Below are 16,377 nucleotides of genomic sequence, written 5' to 3' on the forward strand. Positions count from 1 at the left end.
AGATAGCATCACCCATAGGTTCTACAGATTTTCATTCCGTAGGACAGTAATTGAGTGAAGAGTAGCCAGGCTTCAGGTCCAAATGATAGAAGAACAAGAGAAAAAAAGACAACAGAAAGAGACCCAGGGGAGAAATAGATATTGGTGTTATTAGGCATAGACTTTAAATTTCTTTTCTTATTAACATATGCAACAATATTGGTTTCAAGATGGGGAACATTACTAAAGAAATGGGATCTCTACAAAAAGGAGTAAATAGAATTTCTGAAACGAAGAAGTATAAAAACAAATTAAAAACTTGATCAAAGGGTGCAAAAGATACATAGAATTAGTTTCTATTGACTTAGGTGAGTCAATGAAAATTATTCAGATAAAGGAAGGAAAACAGAAAAGATTAAAAAATTAAAAGAATGTAAGACATCTTCTATGAAATAGAGTAATAAATTTTAATAGGCATTTAATGAAATCTTATAAGAGGTGGAGTAAGAATTATTAGAAGAGAACCTGTCTAAGACTTTTCTAAAAGTATTTAAAAAATCCAGATTTGGGAAACTTTGTAAATCTTAAGCAGGAAACAAAAAAAAAAAAAAACAAAACAAAACAAGAAAACCATACCAATGTATATTCAGCTTACTGCTGAAAACAAAGGCAAAGAAAGTCTTAAAAGGTGTCCACAGAAGAAAGAGAGAGTCTTTAAAAATAACATCAGTAACACTGACAACTAAACTTTTACAGAAATGATGTGTTTAGTAATTTTTTTCTGTAGTAACAAATAATCTCAGTATTTCAATATCTTAGAATCACACTTCTTTCTTACTCTTGGCTGTGCGTTATGGATGCCTCTGCTGAGCTCTACTAGCTTTGATTATGTCTTTCTATTTTAGGGTCCAGACTGAAGGATCAGTCCCTTTTACATGGCAAAGGCAGAAGCAATAAAGTAAAGCAAAATATACAAGGACATTTAAAATTTCTGATTGAAGTAGCATATACTAGATCTGTTCACAATTCATTGACTAAATCAAGCCACACAGCTAAGAGTGACAATAGGCTGGGAAAGTATACTCCAACTAAAGCAGCACAGCAAAGGTGGGGATATATCATATCCATAAGAGGAAGGAGCAGAGAGTTGGGAACAGTATAATCTCAAATGATGGAAGCTCTTAAATGGTGTGATTAGACTTAGGACCTACCCAGATAATCCAGGATAATCCCCATGCCAAGATCCTTAACTGAATCACATCTGCATTGATCTTTTTTCCTTATAAATTAACATGTATGGGTTCTAGGGATTAGAACCACATATCTGTGGTTTGTTGTTTTTCACTCTACCACAATCTGGAAGGGATAAAATTCCAAGCGGTCATGTTCATTTGGATTCCACAATGGAACTATAAAAAGGGAGCTTTAGGAGAAGGCTATGGAATCTACCCCTTTGTGGAAGCCGCTGCCTAGAGGGGAAATGCTGTCTGTGAGGAAACCATTGTCTCAGTGGAAAATGGTTTCTCCACAGGTTTCTCTCTCAGGGATTACGGTTTCTGTGGAAGCTGCTGCTTTGTGGGACTGCAGTCACGTACCTGTGGGTAGAGTTGGAGGTGCTGTGGGTTGGCAGAGTAAGAAGTCAGAAAGATGAAGTAACTGGATGTGAAGAAGGATGAGATAGATGATGCAGGGTCTACCCGGCGCTTCAGCATCCATCTGTCGTTCTGTCTGACCTCAGCATCCTTTTGAGAGTAACGATTTCTGCCTCGGTTTTATCTTCCAGTTATTCCGTGAGTTCCCCTCATTGCCCAGTTCTGACAAGGACCTAAACAGGGAAAGGAATTCTGGGAAATGTATTTCCCAGACAGGAATTTGGGTGCTAGTTCGACCACAGGAAAAACCCAGCATATTCCACATTTCTGCTGACAGTATTGCCAGCCTTTAAATTCAGCCATTTTGGTAGGTGTACTGGTACCTCACTGTATTTTTATTTTCAATATTTTTTTCTGGTGAATGATGATGTTCAGCCCCTTTTATATGCTTTTATGGCCATTTGAGTATCTTCTTTCATGAAGTGCCACTTCAAGTCTTTCTGCCCATTTTTTAAATTAGAGCTTCTTATTATCGATTTGTAGGAGTTAATTCTATCTCGACTACTAGTCCTGTATAAATTTGGATGTATATTTACTATACTAATTCAAATCCAAACCGAGCACACGTCTTTCCAAGGCTACAACTTGCATCTTTGCTCTCTTAATACTTCTTATTTTGAATGAAGTCTAATTTTCCTGTTTTTTATTGTTAGTGTTTAAGAAATCTTTGTCTGCCATAAAGCTATAAAGGTATTGTTATGTTTTAACTAGAAGATTTATATATTTGTTTAAAGATTTATTTATTTGAGGAGCACCTGAGATCCAGCCCTAGGTGGGGCTCCCTGCTCAGTGGAAGTCTGCTTCTCCCTCAGTGTCTGTCTCTCTCTCAAATATAGATTTATTTATTTGAAAGAGAGAGAGAGAACAAGTGGGGGAGAGGCAGAGGGAGAGAGAAAATCCCAAGCAGACTCCCTGCTGAGCTCGGAGCCCCAGAGGAGCTGCCCAGAGCCCTATGTGGGGCTCCTCCTGGGGCTTAACCAGGGGCTGGATCCCAGGACCCCAAGATCATGACCTGAGCCTAAATCTCAAGTTGGATGCTTAACTGACTGAGCAACCCAGGCGCCCCTAACTAGAAGCTTTATATTTTGAACTCTCATATTTGGTTCTATGATCCATTTTAAATTAATATTTATGTATGGTATAGGGTAGATATGAAGTTTCACTTATTTCCATGCAGATATCCAATCGATTCAGTTCCATTTATTGAGAAGACCATCACTTTCTACCTCCAATGGCAGTGACAAATTTTTTTTAATATATAAATAAGGCAATTCTATGCATTGTATGAATTAGTCTTTTTTTTTTTTTTTTTGGACTACATCTGGTCCTGTGGATGTATATTTATTCTGGTATGAAATCAAACTGTTTTTATTATTATGACTTTAAAGTAAATCAGTACCATAATTTTTCCAAACATTCTTCTTTCCAGTGTTGTCTTGGCTATTCTTTTTTTTTTTTTTTAAGATTTTATTTATTTATTTGACAGAGAGAGACACAGTGAGAGAGGGAACACAAGCAGGGGGAGTGGGAGAGGGAGAAGCAGGCTTCCCGCAGAGCAGGGAGCCTGATGTGGGGCTCGATCCCAGGACCCTGGGATCATGACCTGAGCCGAAGGCAGACGCTTAACAACTGAGCCACCCAGGTGCCCTGTCTTGGCTATTCTAAATTCAGTGCATTTCTATGTTAATTTTAGAATTAGCATGTCATTTAAAAAAAATCTATCTGATATTTTCAGGGATTGTATTTACTCTATAGGTAGATTTGGGAGACTTTATATCCCAAGAATATAGAGCGTTCCAATTCAAGTACATGGTTAACTCTCCACTTACTAAGGTTTTCTTTTATTTTGTCAGCAATGCTTGCAGGCTTGGTTTCCCAGGAAAAAGATTCTGAAATCAAGATTAGTGTGCTGGGGGTTTATTAGGGAGCACTCTTGGTGTTACCACCTGAGCAAGGGAGCGGAAGGAAGCAGGATTGAGCAGAAAGTTTTTTGAATTTTATTACATTTATTACTATTTTATTTTTGCATGCTCTTATAAATGGTATTGCTTTTTAAATTTTTCCATTGTTTACTGCTAACCTTCAGAAATATAATTGATGTTTAAACATTGAGATATTTTGAAACTTTATCCAATAGCCTTGATAAAATATTTATTCTAATAATTTATATCATTTATATATAGAATATATGTATACACACACAATTACATTAGCTACATATAAAAATGTCTTATTTCTTCCTTTCTCATTTTTTATATTTTTAAATTTATTTTTCTTGCCTTATTTTACTTCTAGGACCTCTAATAGACAGTAGAAGTTACTGAATAAAATACTTGATAAAGATCATTCTGATCTTGTTCCAGAGCTCAAAAGAAAAAACATTCACTTTTTACCAAAGGCATGATGTTAGGTTTAGAGTTTGTTGTTGTTGGTAGTTTTTTGTTTCATTTGTTTTTTATCTCTTTATTAATATATCAGTGTTTATCAGATTAGGGAAACCTTCTTCTAGTTTTCTTAAAGACATTAGCTGCTAAATTTTATCAAATGCTTTTCTACATCTATTAAAATAGTAATAGTAATAGATTTTCTCTCTCTCTTATTTTTTTCTAAATGTAAATCAACTTGTATTACTAGAATAAATCCCATTTGGTCGTGATGTATTATCCTTTCTATATATTCCTAGATTTCATTTTCCCTGGTGTTCTATAAGGTTGGTATTTTCCTTGTTTATTCCTGGAAAAGCAGGAAAAGTTAGCTTCAGGTTTCTGTATGTTCACCCAACACACTGTATTTATGCTCAACAGTATCTGGACTGTATCTAGATGATAAGGTATGACTTTGGATTCCTTTCACTCAGCAAATGAGAAGAAAGAAAGAAGAAAGTTTAAAAATGTACATTGTTAAGAGACAGAGATTTAGTCTCACAGCCTCTTTATTCCCTTTGTGTGGTCCACAGGATGTATGTTCCCTAAAGTTGCCTTAAGCGCAGGATAATAGAGAAATATTTGCACTAACTATATTTTCCATCTGGTATTTCACTCATTAGTGTGCTCTGAATCTTCACTGGATCAGCCAGCTTCTCGCATATAAAATTCATTGGTGAAGTACAGTCTTTATAGGAAATATATACTGTGTCTATATATGCACAATACATCGTATCATTTACATCATTTCTGTTTCCTGAAAGCCTGAAAGAGAAAATAAAGAATTACAATTAGCAAGTCAAATATTTGAAATACATCCACAGGAAAAAAATTACTTTTTCAATATATCATTGCTCCTGGGTCTGCATTGCCTAAAATAAATTTTAATTATTATTTGAAGTATCAAGAGTGTCCAAGTTACTTATCTTTATCAACATATATGCAGTATCAAACACTACCTTACTTCAATCTGCCTTTTCCACTTTTTTACATCTGGACTATTTGCTGTCCTTTCCTTCCAGATGTATCACCTTGCTTCCCCAATACTTAATATGATTTAGAATAATACAGTTCTATTAAATTCTCCAGTCTGGCCCCTGTAATAAATCTTTGACACCATCTCTTCAAATATTTTTCATAATCACCCAAGCCAGGAATTAACCTAATATATGGTACCTTCTGTTCAACATCATCTCCAAGTAACATTTCCCTCTAGCCATTTTTCAGAGATTTTATTCTGAAGTTCTGAATAATTACCAGCTCCTAAAACAAGATTACTGAGCAGGGACTAAGCATCAAAGACAAACTTATAAACTGAAAATATTGGGAAAAATTTAGTATTAAATATTTTGGTCAATAAATAATGATCATTAATAAATAAATATCAATTAAATTTTCAAAAGTGAAATTTCCTTTTTGAAGTGACATGATACAGATGTCATTGATCACAGCACCTTTCAAGAAACTAATCCCAAAATAACATTAAGAATAAAAAACAAAATGAAATACATATATGATTATATATTGTACACATATATAATGTATTATATATACATATATTATTATATTTTTTTATTTTGGTATTATTTCTTAATAATTTGAAATATATACTGTGTTTTCTAGTCCACTATAGATTACCTTCCCATTAGCAATAGTTAGAAATAAACACATGGAAATTCTACTTTTTCAAAACAAGATTCCATCTGTATTCTCCCATGATGCACACACGACTTTTACCTCTACTCCCTTCACTCCAAATGAGATCTTTAATATATACCTCCTTTTCTCCTCCATTTGTATACATATTATCCCTTGTTCTGTCCCATCATTGTAACTGCCGAAGACAGAGCTGCCTTGTCTTTTGGACCCATATTATTACATCTACTATTTCTGTCTGAGGGAAAATGCAAACAAAACAAAACAATCAAAACTTGTATTTGCTTCTTGCCCACAGTGGGGAGTGTGCAGGAATCTCAGGGTTTAGATTTAGTGTGCTTGGCCCCCCACACAACTGCCCTGCATTCACTCCTGCTTGATGTGTCCTCAACAAACAAGTAAGTATAAATTCATGGGCAGGTTGAGGCTCTGGTTTCTTTCTTTAGTCTAATCCTGTCTGCTTCCCAAATTTAAGGGATTATAAAATACAAATGGAATTTTGGCATTATGTTTATGTACTTCTTGCCTGTCCGTTCTCCCCCTATGTCAGGTAGTACATATATAACATATTAATCTATTCATAATGGTATATTTACAGCCATATTTCTTAATATACTACACAACAAATTGTTTTATATATGCCATATATGCAATATGCCATACCCTTGCTCATCTTATTCTCTTTACTGAAAATGTTTTACTATCTCTAAATTTTTCATTCAAAATGGCCATTTCAAATATCAGTTACAACACAAATTTCACAGCTAAACTTTATCTTTGGTTATTCCATGTATTCTTACTGAAGGATTTATCACATTATATTCTTTTTATATGTAGAATTGTTTAACTAGTCTGCCCGTACAATCAATAAGTAACAAAGAGAGGAATCAATCTTTCATTCATCTTTGAATCTCAGCATGTGAAAGAGTTTTAAGCACATGATTAGAACCCAATGAATTTTGTTGGCTTCTATAATTTTCTGAGATCAAAGTCTCCCAGAAATCCCTCCTTATTTGGCTACTAGAAAGAAATTCATTAGTGACTTGTCAAGATAATGAGAAGACATCTGTGGCAATTTTTTGCATTATCAAACATTAAAGAAGCCTGACAGAAAAGAGTTATTTAAGGGTGCAATTTCAATTGCTAGTTTTAATTGTAATCAATACTGCTCCTGGGGGAAACACCTTTACTCAAACCAACCGGAAAAATTCATTAAGAATAAAGACTTACCAATTGGAGGAGATAATTGTCTCATCCAGGTTCTGGTAAATTCTCTTTTTTTTTTTGGCAAGTAATCCCAGCCAGTATCCACGTAACCTCTTGGATTTTATAAATTCCTACAAGAAATAGAGCTGGTTAAAAAAATAATTGTCGTGCTCACTTCAGCAGCACATATACCAAAAAATAATTGTCTCCCCCGCCCCAAAAATAATTGTCTCCCATTTCTGTACATTACCTCACAACATAAGTTCTTACAAATTACTGTTTTAAGGTAACACGTTTGACATTACACTACTACTTTTTGATGCCATTAGAAGAAATTGAAACAAAGTGCTCCTTACTGTAAGGTTTCCTCCAACCGTTATTTATCAGTTACTGTTTCACAAGGAAAAGTATCTACCAATCCATGCATTACTTTAACTTAGGGCCAATGAAGGTCACAAACTTCAAGATTCAAGTATCCAGCAGTAGTCAGTCCAGGAGCAAAGGAGGTGGTTAATTACTATATACACAAGTTAATAGAAACCGAAAAAGTAGGAGAAAAAATGTAGCAAAGTCAGACGAGAAGTGGTTATAGAATAGAATTTAGATCCAGTCCAAAATTTTATAGCCAAAGTAAATTCTTTTTCCCTCATTTTCTAGACTTTTTTTTTTTTTTTTTTAGTAAATAACTAAGAATGGATCAGTTGACAATGATCAGAGGAGGGAGAGACTATGGTTTGATTTTCCCTGCAGCTATAAAGGAGGACCCAGCTTCTTACAGTAGGGAAGCGGACACTTTTGTGAAAATGAATTTTTTCCTTAAATGATACAGGAATACTATCTGAGAGACCAGAAATGCAGAGGAATAAGTAAAATATGGAGATGCTACTTAAATATTAGAAAAAGAAAGTAAAGAAATACATATATACATAAATAAATCTTCCAGAGAACTCATTTTCCTGGGACCCCGGGAGTCAGTATAATATATCTGCTTGGCACTTGCCTTCGACATCCCATCTTAATTATACCTTTTTATACATATTTTATCCAACCTATCTTTTTATTCTACTATATGTTGCCTTTTTCTCTTAGTTAAAAAAAGACAAAATGGTAGAAACAAAGAATCTTCTCCTATATAGATTTTGCAGAATTGGTAACCCTCAGGAACGATTTCCAGATCTTCTGCTTTTAGGTAAATTCTCAGAAATTGTGTTCTGAGAGTTGATCCTAAAGTTTCAGTTTGGAAATGATCACAGACCTAAAAATTCTCACAGACCCATGTCTACCCATCTGCCCAGCCTCTGAGATTCCCTGACGTTAAGGGCCTAAACCAAGGTTTTAGATGACACCTTGGCTATCCTTCCGTATGATAAATGTACTAAGTCTCAGTCACCTCACACCCTAACAAAAAAACCTCATGTCTGGATTAGTACAAATCTTGCCCAACATGACTCATTCCTCTCTATTCTAGATCGGAAAAGTGACTTCCTTCATCACAGGCAGAGATCCAGGAGACCTTACCAATACGCTTTTGTTCTTAATTGTCAGCAGGCTGGCATTTTGAGCAGAACAGAACATGACACTCTTTTGCCATGTTTCAAAATTGTCAGTTAGTATGTAACAGCTGTCTTCATGCCACATCCATGTCTTTGGACAAGGGTTACATTTGTGCTCTGGAAGAAGAACGTAGTTTCATTTGGTTTGTGTTGATAATCTTCATTATTCTTATTATTCCCATTGTCCTCTCTAATAAGTTAACCAAATTTACTTGTCTTTCTTCTTTTTACATGAAAGGTGAAGAAAATGCATGCTGTGTTCCAGGTCCCTGTATACCACCACAATATGTCCAAAACATAATCTGAACAACACAATTCGAATTAAATGTCCAGTGTATTCCAGTGTGTTTTCTTACCTCAGGAGTCCTGAATAATGATTAATTAGCTTACTTTTCTCTCTTGTTTTCATTTTTTATAGTACTACATGGCAATAAAAGCTAACCACAAAAATATTCTGTGGTAAGAATCAACTCCCCAAACCTACATCAACCTTGCCTTCTCCAACTACGTTGTTTCTGGCTGCCTGACGTCGAATATTTGGGAGAGTTCTCAAGAGCACCAAGAACATGTTTTAGTTATAATAGCTGTAGAAACTGTTAGAGATATTAAAAAAAAATTCCTCCTAATTCCAAAGGCAAGACCTAACTATTTCTTTTTTTTATTGATTCTTGTCAAACATTGACTGAAATGTAGGAACAAGGTCACCTATAAAGAGGTGACCTATCTTCTCTTCTTATCCTTTAAAAAGGGTATAAAGAGGTGACCTATCTTCTCCTCCTTATCTTCTATTGATCTCAGTGCCCAAAATAACAGTCATAAATGTCAGATTAGAGAAACTTCTAATGGCACAGAAATATCAGTGAGTCCTTTGTCAACCACATTTAATTCCTTTCTCCAAATAATGGCATCCTAGGGAAAAGCTGCTAGTAATTGATGAATGATTCTCAAGTGACTCCTAGCTTTTGTTCATTGTCTAATAAATAGCTTAGAGAGGAATATAGGATTACCTGGTTCTCTTTTATAGAGCTCATGACATAATTTGGTGGCTATTTCTTGCAGTGTGTTCGACAGGTCCATGATCCTCTTGGAATTATTCATGTTGTGTATCAGTTGTAGAGAAATGTTTCTCTGAAGTTCTTCTTTGAAATTTTGTAGTTTATTCAAGTTTTCCATTTCTATCTTCAAAGTTGTGTAAACTTCAGATTAAAAAAAGAAATGATAAAAAATTTTAATCCCTCAACCCAACCATTAATCTCCTTTCTGCCGAACTAGTATTAGAAACATTAAAGGTCTAAGGAAGCAGTCCTTTCATGGGAGTGAGGGAAACAGGTTACCATGTTTAAGTATCTACTTATCAATACCTTTTGGGTTATATCACTTATAATCATTCCAAAGCTTCAATTCAAGAATAAACTTTCTTGTAAAACTCATGTAATTCTAGAGGTCTTCCCTTTCAATCAAAACATGGGTAATACGTACATAAGCTTCCTAAGACTCCTAGTCCAATCAGCAGCAGAAGACATAGTAGAGTCAGAGCCAAGAGTCTCTGGCGCCATCCATGGGAAGGAGCAGGTGGTGCTGTGGAAAGCAAAAGTAGCAGGCAGGCCTGGAAATGGTATACATCTTAATTTGAATCATTCATTCATTCATTCATTCATTCATTTTGCCTTTCTTTCTTTCTTAACATGTCTCTGGTAAAGGAATGTGTTTTGCTAGAAACTCAAGGACCTTTTAAAATACCTTTTTAAAGATTTTATTTATTTATTTATTTGAGACAGAGAGAATGAGATACAGAGAGCATGAGAGGGAGGAGGGTCAGAGGGAGAAGCAGACTCCCTGCCGAGCAGGGAGCCCGATGCGGGACTCGATCCCGGGACTCCAGGATCATGACCCGAGCCGAAGGCAGTCGCTTAACCAACTGAGCCACCCAGGCGCCCTAAAATACCTTTTTAAAGAAGAAGTAAAAAACATTTTGTTAGTTGTTTTACATGCAAACTGGTTCTCACAGGAGATGTTGTTAATTGGTAGGCCGAGTCAAGAGACAAAGAGGCAAAAATGGGCTTTGAAAAGGAGAATTGAGAAAACCAATCAATGTGAGAGAGAATAGTAGTTTGCTTTACTAGGATTAGAGAATGTGATGACCCATGAATTGATTAAGAATACATTTTGAAGTTAGAATCTATAGTACAAATTTATGAAATATTTATGAGAAATCTTTTACTTGATAAAGGTGGTGGATAATAAATATATACACCTATAGGCAGTATAGCATAGTGATTTAAAAAAAAAAAAAAAGGCACAGCATTCCTAGGGCTAGTATGCCTGGGCTTGAATGCTGGATCTGCTGCTAATCATGGCGGACCTTGGACAAGTCACTTAATCTCTCTGCGTCCTAGTTTCTGCATTGGTTAAAAAAGAAAACCATAAAATATCAGAGATTAAGTGAATTAATAGTGGTGATACAATTAGAATAGTGCTGGCATATAGCAAACACTTGGTGATTGTATTAAATATGTATTTATATTTATATTTAATGAGATGAGGATATTGGGGAAAGGAAACAGTTTTAGAGGAGAAATTTTTAAAAAATACAAAATTTCAGGTACAGTTTGGTTTTGAATATCTTTTTTTAAAATTTTATTTATTTATTTGACAGAGAGAGAGACAGCGAGAGAGGGAACACAAGCAGGGGGAGTGGGAGAGGGAGAAGTAGGCTTCCCGCTGAGCAGGGAACCTGATGCGGGGCTCGATCCCAGGACCCTGGGGTCATGACCTGAGCTGAAGGCAGACGTTTAACAACTGAGCCACTCAGGCGCCCCAAATATTATATCTTCCAATATTTCTTTACCTCTTTTCTGCCTTTAGTCCCCTATGTGTCTTTTCATTTAACTTAACCTCCAAAAAAAAAAAAAAATAGGAGAAATTTGGAGATAATACATGCTTGACTTGGTAGAATATTAAATGACATTTTTTAAAGTTCTCTCTCTTTTTGTCTCTCTGTTTCTGTTTCACATACACACATACATACACACACATACTTCATTTATTTCTTTCTTTACTTTTCTCCTTCCTCCCATCCTTCCTCCCGCCCTTTCTCGCCCTCTCTCTTTTCCCTCTCTCTCTCTCATTCTTTCTTCCCTATATCTAGGCTCAACATATGGGAATTACAGTGTGTGTATGTGCGTGTATCTAAGTATTTTGTAGCCTCCAATAAACATTATTTTTCCTTTTCTAAATAATGAGTCAGATTCTGGAAACATTAATCCCATCATATGACTGCAAGAATCACTTTAAAATAAAGTATCAAATTATTAAGTTCTCCTCAACAGTTCAACCAAAGCAGTCACTTCCTAAATACCATATTTAAGATGAGTAAATTTAGTTCAAAATATATCTCATACCTAGGGAAACTAAATTAATTAAAGATTTATGAAAAAGAGCTGTATCTCCATTAAACCATAATATTCCCTGAGCTATTATTTTCTAATCATGCAGAGAGTGAATAGACCTAACAGCAAGCTAAAGAGAAGTGATATAATCTGATTTTGTGTAAGTGAATGAATAATATGTCTAACAGTATAATAACATATTCATTCACAAAATTCCCATTTATAGGTCTGAATATTATTATCTCACTCGTTATCTCTAGCTATGGTTTAATATTAAAATAAAATTCCTCACTGTTTAGTTTTAAGTTCATATTCTTCCACTTAGTCTTATATGCCTACAGAGGATTGCTTAGTATCTTTCTCTGAACAAAATTTGATTTGTTTGATGGTAATGGTCAAATTGATCAAATTGAGCCGCTTAAAAGTAACAGAACTTTAATTCCTTCTTAATATCCCTTTCTGAAAAATATTCTCATTATTCTCTTATTTATTATTGTCATTCTTTTTGGTATCCTCTCATTTTTATTTATGGTACCCAGAACTGAAAAGTATGGTCAATTTTAAATATTAAAGAAATACCTACTAGACTAGATGAATAAACAAAAAATAATTAGTGAAATCCTGGCCAATAAAAACATTTTATTGGTGTATTTCTCATCTTTATCTATCTTTAATTTAAACCTCACAAAATAATCATTAAATATGTTGGCCTTTTCCAAAATGGCTCAAGCAGCATATACTAAATTATGGCTGCAATCTCATAATAAAACAAGCCTTGTTATCTCCATTGTATAGGTGAGAACACAGAAACTTCAAATGGTCAAATGATGTATTTAAATGTCCTGTGCACATCCGATAGTTTCCAAACCCTCTCCTCCATAGTTCTGGCAGGTCAATAAAGTAGAGAGTCTTTCCCAATCCACACACATGCATGTGACACTCAAGCACAGCATGTACTCATTGAAGTCACTGACGCTCTCCTGAAAAATAGAGGTGCCCATTTCTACCTCATAAGGCAAGAAGGATAGTGCTCGTCACATAGGGAGAAAGTTAAGATCCAGTTTTACTATTACATGTGTGACTAGCACTTTCTTATAAAAAAGAACCTACAAAACCATGATTTTCCTGGACGACATGTACTCCTTGTTTTATGGGGGGAGAATGTTTCACAATCCAGTAAAATCAAACTATCATCCTATCCTAATTATCTTGAGTGTGATATTAAAACAGAAACATTGTAAAAGATTGAGTGTTCAATGCACCAATCAGCACCTTAAAAATTTATAATTATTTTGGTAAAAATGGGAGGCTCAACCTACAACACAACCAAAGTTCAAAATCTTACCTTTTATCCCAACTGTGTCAAGCTCATGGATGTTTTCCCTTTTACTGGAGTCCTGAAATTTTAGATCTGCATAAGTAACTTCTTCAGACATTGATGGCTATTGAAAAGAAAGCCCAACAAACTATTAAAAAAAAAAAAGATGAAGGTGAACTAACATAGTTGAATTTAAACAGGAGTTGTAATTTTAGACTTCGGTTTATAAACTGAAGCTTGAATTTATAAGCTTTAACTTCTCCTTTCACTGTCCCAATCCTGTGTGTATACAAAGGAGCTGCAGCCTATCAGAGGCCTCAGATAAGTACAGACAAAATTGCAAGACTGAAAGTCTTTCTTCCTCTTATGTCTCCCTTTTTGTCATTTCTCTGTATCTGCCAGCTACAGAAAGTAGCTTTAAAAATCTTTTTGGTTAGTGCCATCCAAAGGGGCACAGATTACTAGCAGCAGGTGTGCAGATATAACATAGAATTTATTGGAGAAAAACCTTCAAGCAGAGAGAGAACAGAAGGACCCAATCCCCAAACACTCACTTTTCTATAGCAATGGCCTGGCACGGACATTCTGTGTGTGTCAGGGCAAAAGTCCTGACAGAAAGGATTTGCCTTTGCTGGGAGACTGCACATACCCAGAGCACTCCTAGGGAGAGGCAGAGGATACGCCCCCATCTGTAATTCTGTTACTTAGGGATAAGTTAGCCTAAGCGGAGTTAGGGAACATCTATCTAGTTTCTCTAGTAGCAAGAAATACATGAAGGGGACTGGGGCCCAGGAACCACACCAGGGAGTATGCATACTGACGGCCGAGGTGGGCCCTAGAAAGGCCCTAGAAATTGCTCTGTAGTCCAGGAAAGCTGAGATCAGTCTTGCTGTCTCTCTTCAGACTGCCTCAATCTTTTTGAGCCAGCTCCCAGCTCAAGTATAGCAAAAGGGAGAAGCAAATGAGCCTCTAGAGCCATGCAAGCCAGGATCTTACAAAGTTCACTCAGCATTCGCAGGAGGCGGGGATCCATTCATTTACTGATCAAGTGTACAAAGTAAAGGTGGGAGTTTGAGAATGATTGTTTTTGAGTAAATTCCTTCCTAATTCTTATTCTTATTAATAAATCTTATATTTTCAGTCACATAATTGAAGAGCTGAGAGACCACAGTGACAGTGACATACACAGGTTCAAAAAAAAAGACCCACACTCAGGATCAAAAAAGAAAAAACAAGTATATACATTAAAAGGGGAGTTAGAAAAGAATAAAATAAAGGGACAATTTGTACAATGTGGATAGGCTCAAAGGAATATATATATATATAATTATTATGGAATATATATAAATATATTCTTTTTATTATTAGAATTGGCTTACAGTTATGGAGGTCAAGAAGTCCTATGGTCTGCCATCTGAAAGTTGAAGAACCAGGAAATTTGTTGGTGTAATTGTCTGAGTCCTAAGGCCTGAGAATTGAAGGTTGGAGGGGAGTGGGGGAGGGGGGAGGCCAATTATATAAATCTCTGTCTGAGTCTGAAAGCCTGAGAACCAATAGTTCCAATGTCCAAGTATAGGAGAATATGGACATCTCAGCTCAAGCAGAGAGAAAGAGAGAGAATTTGTCATTCCTCTCTCTCTCTCTCTCTCTTTTTTTTGTTCTAGGCGGGAACTTAATAAATTAGATCATGTTCACTAGAATAGTGAGGATAACCTTCTTTACTGAGTCTACTGATTCAAATGCTAATCTCTTCTGGAACACCCTCAAAGACACACCCAGAAGTAATGTTCTATCAGCTCTCTGGGCACCTTAGTACAGTCAAGCTGACACATAACATTCCCTATCACAGAACCTGTAATATTAACCAGCACATATGCAATTCATATAAGGTAGCAGGGTGGGGTAGAAAGAAAGTGGAAAAATTCAGTTACAAAAAATCATTGGTAGTATCTCCACATTTAGCCGAACATGTAGTCCAAACTAGAATCCTAGCTTTCTTTTCATACCATGTATATTGTATTTCTCTTATCTTATTCTAGCACCTTTACCATAATTTGACCCCCATGTCCATCTCATAGGACTTGAGTCCTTCTTAGTCCTGTTTACATAGGACTACCTCAGCTTTCAAGTGACCTATTCTTTTGGGAATGGGGGAACAGGGAAATACTTCAGTTACTATCTACCCTGCTTGTCCCATTGTGTAGGCACAACTCAAGTTGTATTTAATATTTGAATCTTTCATTTTAAACAATATTATACTTCTTGTTTTAGGGGCATGGGAAACACATTATTACCAATGGTGACCAATCTCAATTTCCAATTTAACAGAACCATGATTGTGTTCCTGGTAGAAAAACTACAATTTTTGGGTCTGGTACCTCCAAACACACCACTTAGTTTGGCAAACAAGCAGCAAAAATTCATTACACGAGCTTTCATGTATAATACACAGAATAGCTACTTCTGCTTTCACATCAGTTTCCAGACAATAACATTCTGGATATAGGGAGTTTACCATATTCTTTTTTTTAAAAGATTTTATTTATTTATTTTAGAGAGAGTGCAGAAGAGAGAGTGTGTGTGGGGAGTAGGGGGCAGAGGGAGAAGGAAAAGCTCCCGCCAAGCAGGAAGCCTGAAGCAGGTCCCCAGGATCATGACCTGAGCCAAAGGCAGACACTTAACCAACAGAGCCACCCAGGCTCCTGGGAGTTGACCATATTCTGACAGCTGTTTTGAAGCATATACAATAGGTAGGGAGCACTCCAAACCCCTAAACCACCTTCTCCCAGATTATACTACAATTTAAAAAAAAAAAAAAAGCATTCAAGTCACTTCTCTATTTTTCTAAGCTAGCTGCTTTTAGGTGGTGGGCTATGTATTAAGTCCAGCAAGGTGTTATTCATGGCTCCCTTTCTTTGCCTTGAAATTAATTTCTTTGTCAGAAGAGGCATGTTCTAAGAACTACCATGGAGATTAATAAATTGTCCTGTAAAGCCATGGCTGATGGTGCTGGCTGATGCATTGAATGTAATGAAGACAAATCTGTGTCTAAATCAATGTCCCAAATTTATTAAAAACTCTATTTTCTCCTGTTTCTCAAATATTACACACACACACACACACACACACCCTCCCTCTATCCCTTTAGCTAGGGTTCATCAATCCAGTCCAATCTGAATTCTTCTCTTCCATTTAACAAAA

The 16,377-nt window shown here is 35.8% G+C and overlaps 1 protein-coding gene across 2 annotated transcripts; it reads right to left on the minus strand.

Annotated features, from left to right (window-relative positions):
• Window positions 1–1,318: 1,318 nt before the first annotated feature.
• Window positions 1,319–13,428, minus strand: CLEC12A (C-type lectin domain family 12 member A). Of its 2 annotated transcripts, none has more exons than XM_035028249.1 (7): window positions 13,204–13,428; window positions 9,949–10,047; window positions 9,477–9,665; window positions 8,435–8,586; window positions 6,941–7,047; window positions 4,647–4,819; window positions 1,319–1,823 (listed from the first exon to the last, which is right to left on the minus strand). In XM_035028249.1, exons 1-7 carry the CDS (start codon window positions 13,292–13,294, stop codon window positions 1,714–1,716), a joined length of 921 nt encoding a protein of 306 aa, XP_034884140.1. In that variant the 5' UTR covers window positions 13,295–13,428; the 3' UTR covers window positions 1,319–1,713. The 2 variants fall into 2 exon arrangements, with proteins under 2 accessions (XP_034884140.1, XP_034884141.1); XM_035028250.1 differs by having other exon boundaries at window positions 1,737–1,804.
• Between the last annotated feature and the right edge of the window lie 2,949 nt (window positions 13,429–16,377).

The sequence above is a fragment of the Mirounga leonina genome, unplaced genomic scaffold (genome assembly GCF_011800145.1).
Source record: "Mirounga leonina isolate KUSES-001 unplaced genomic scaffold, KU_Mleo_1.0 Mir_201, whole genome shotgun sequence".
NCBI lineage: Eukaryota > Metazoa > Chordata > Mammalia > Carnivora > Phocidae > Mirounga > Mirounga leonina.

Coding starts and splice junctions, on each gene's coding strand:
- CLEC12A (XM_035028249.1), bottom strand. CDS start 13,294: ATGTCTGAAGAAGTTACTTATGCAGATCTAAAATTTCAGGACTCCAGT. Junction 10,048..13,203: donor TGACACAGTTGGGATAAAAG/GTAAGATTTTGA, acceptor TGCTTTCCACAG/CACCACCTGCTCCTTCCCAT. Junction 4,820..6,940: donor ACAATTATCTCCTCCAATTG/GTAAGTCTTTAT, acceptor TTTCTCTTTCAG/GCTTTCAGGAAACAGAAATG.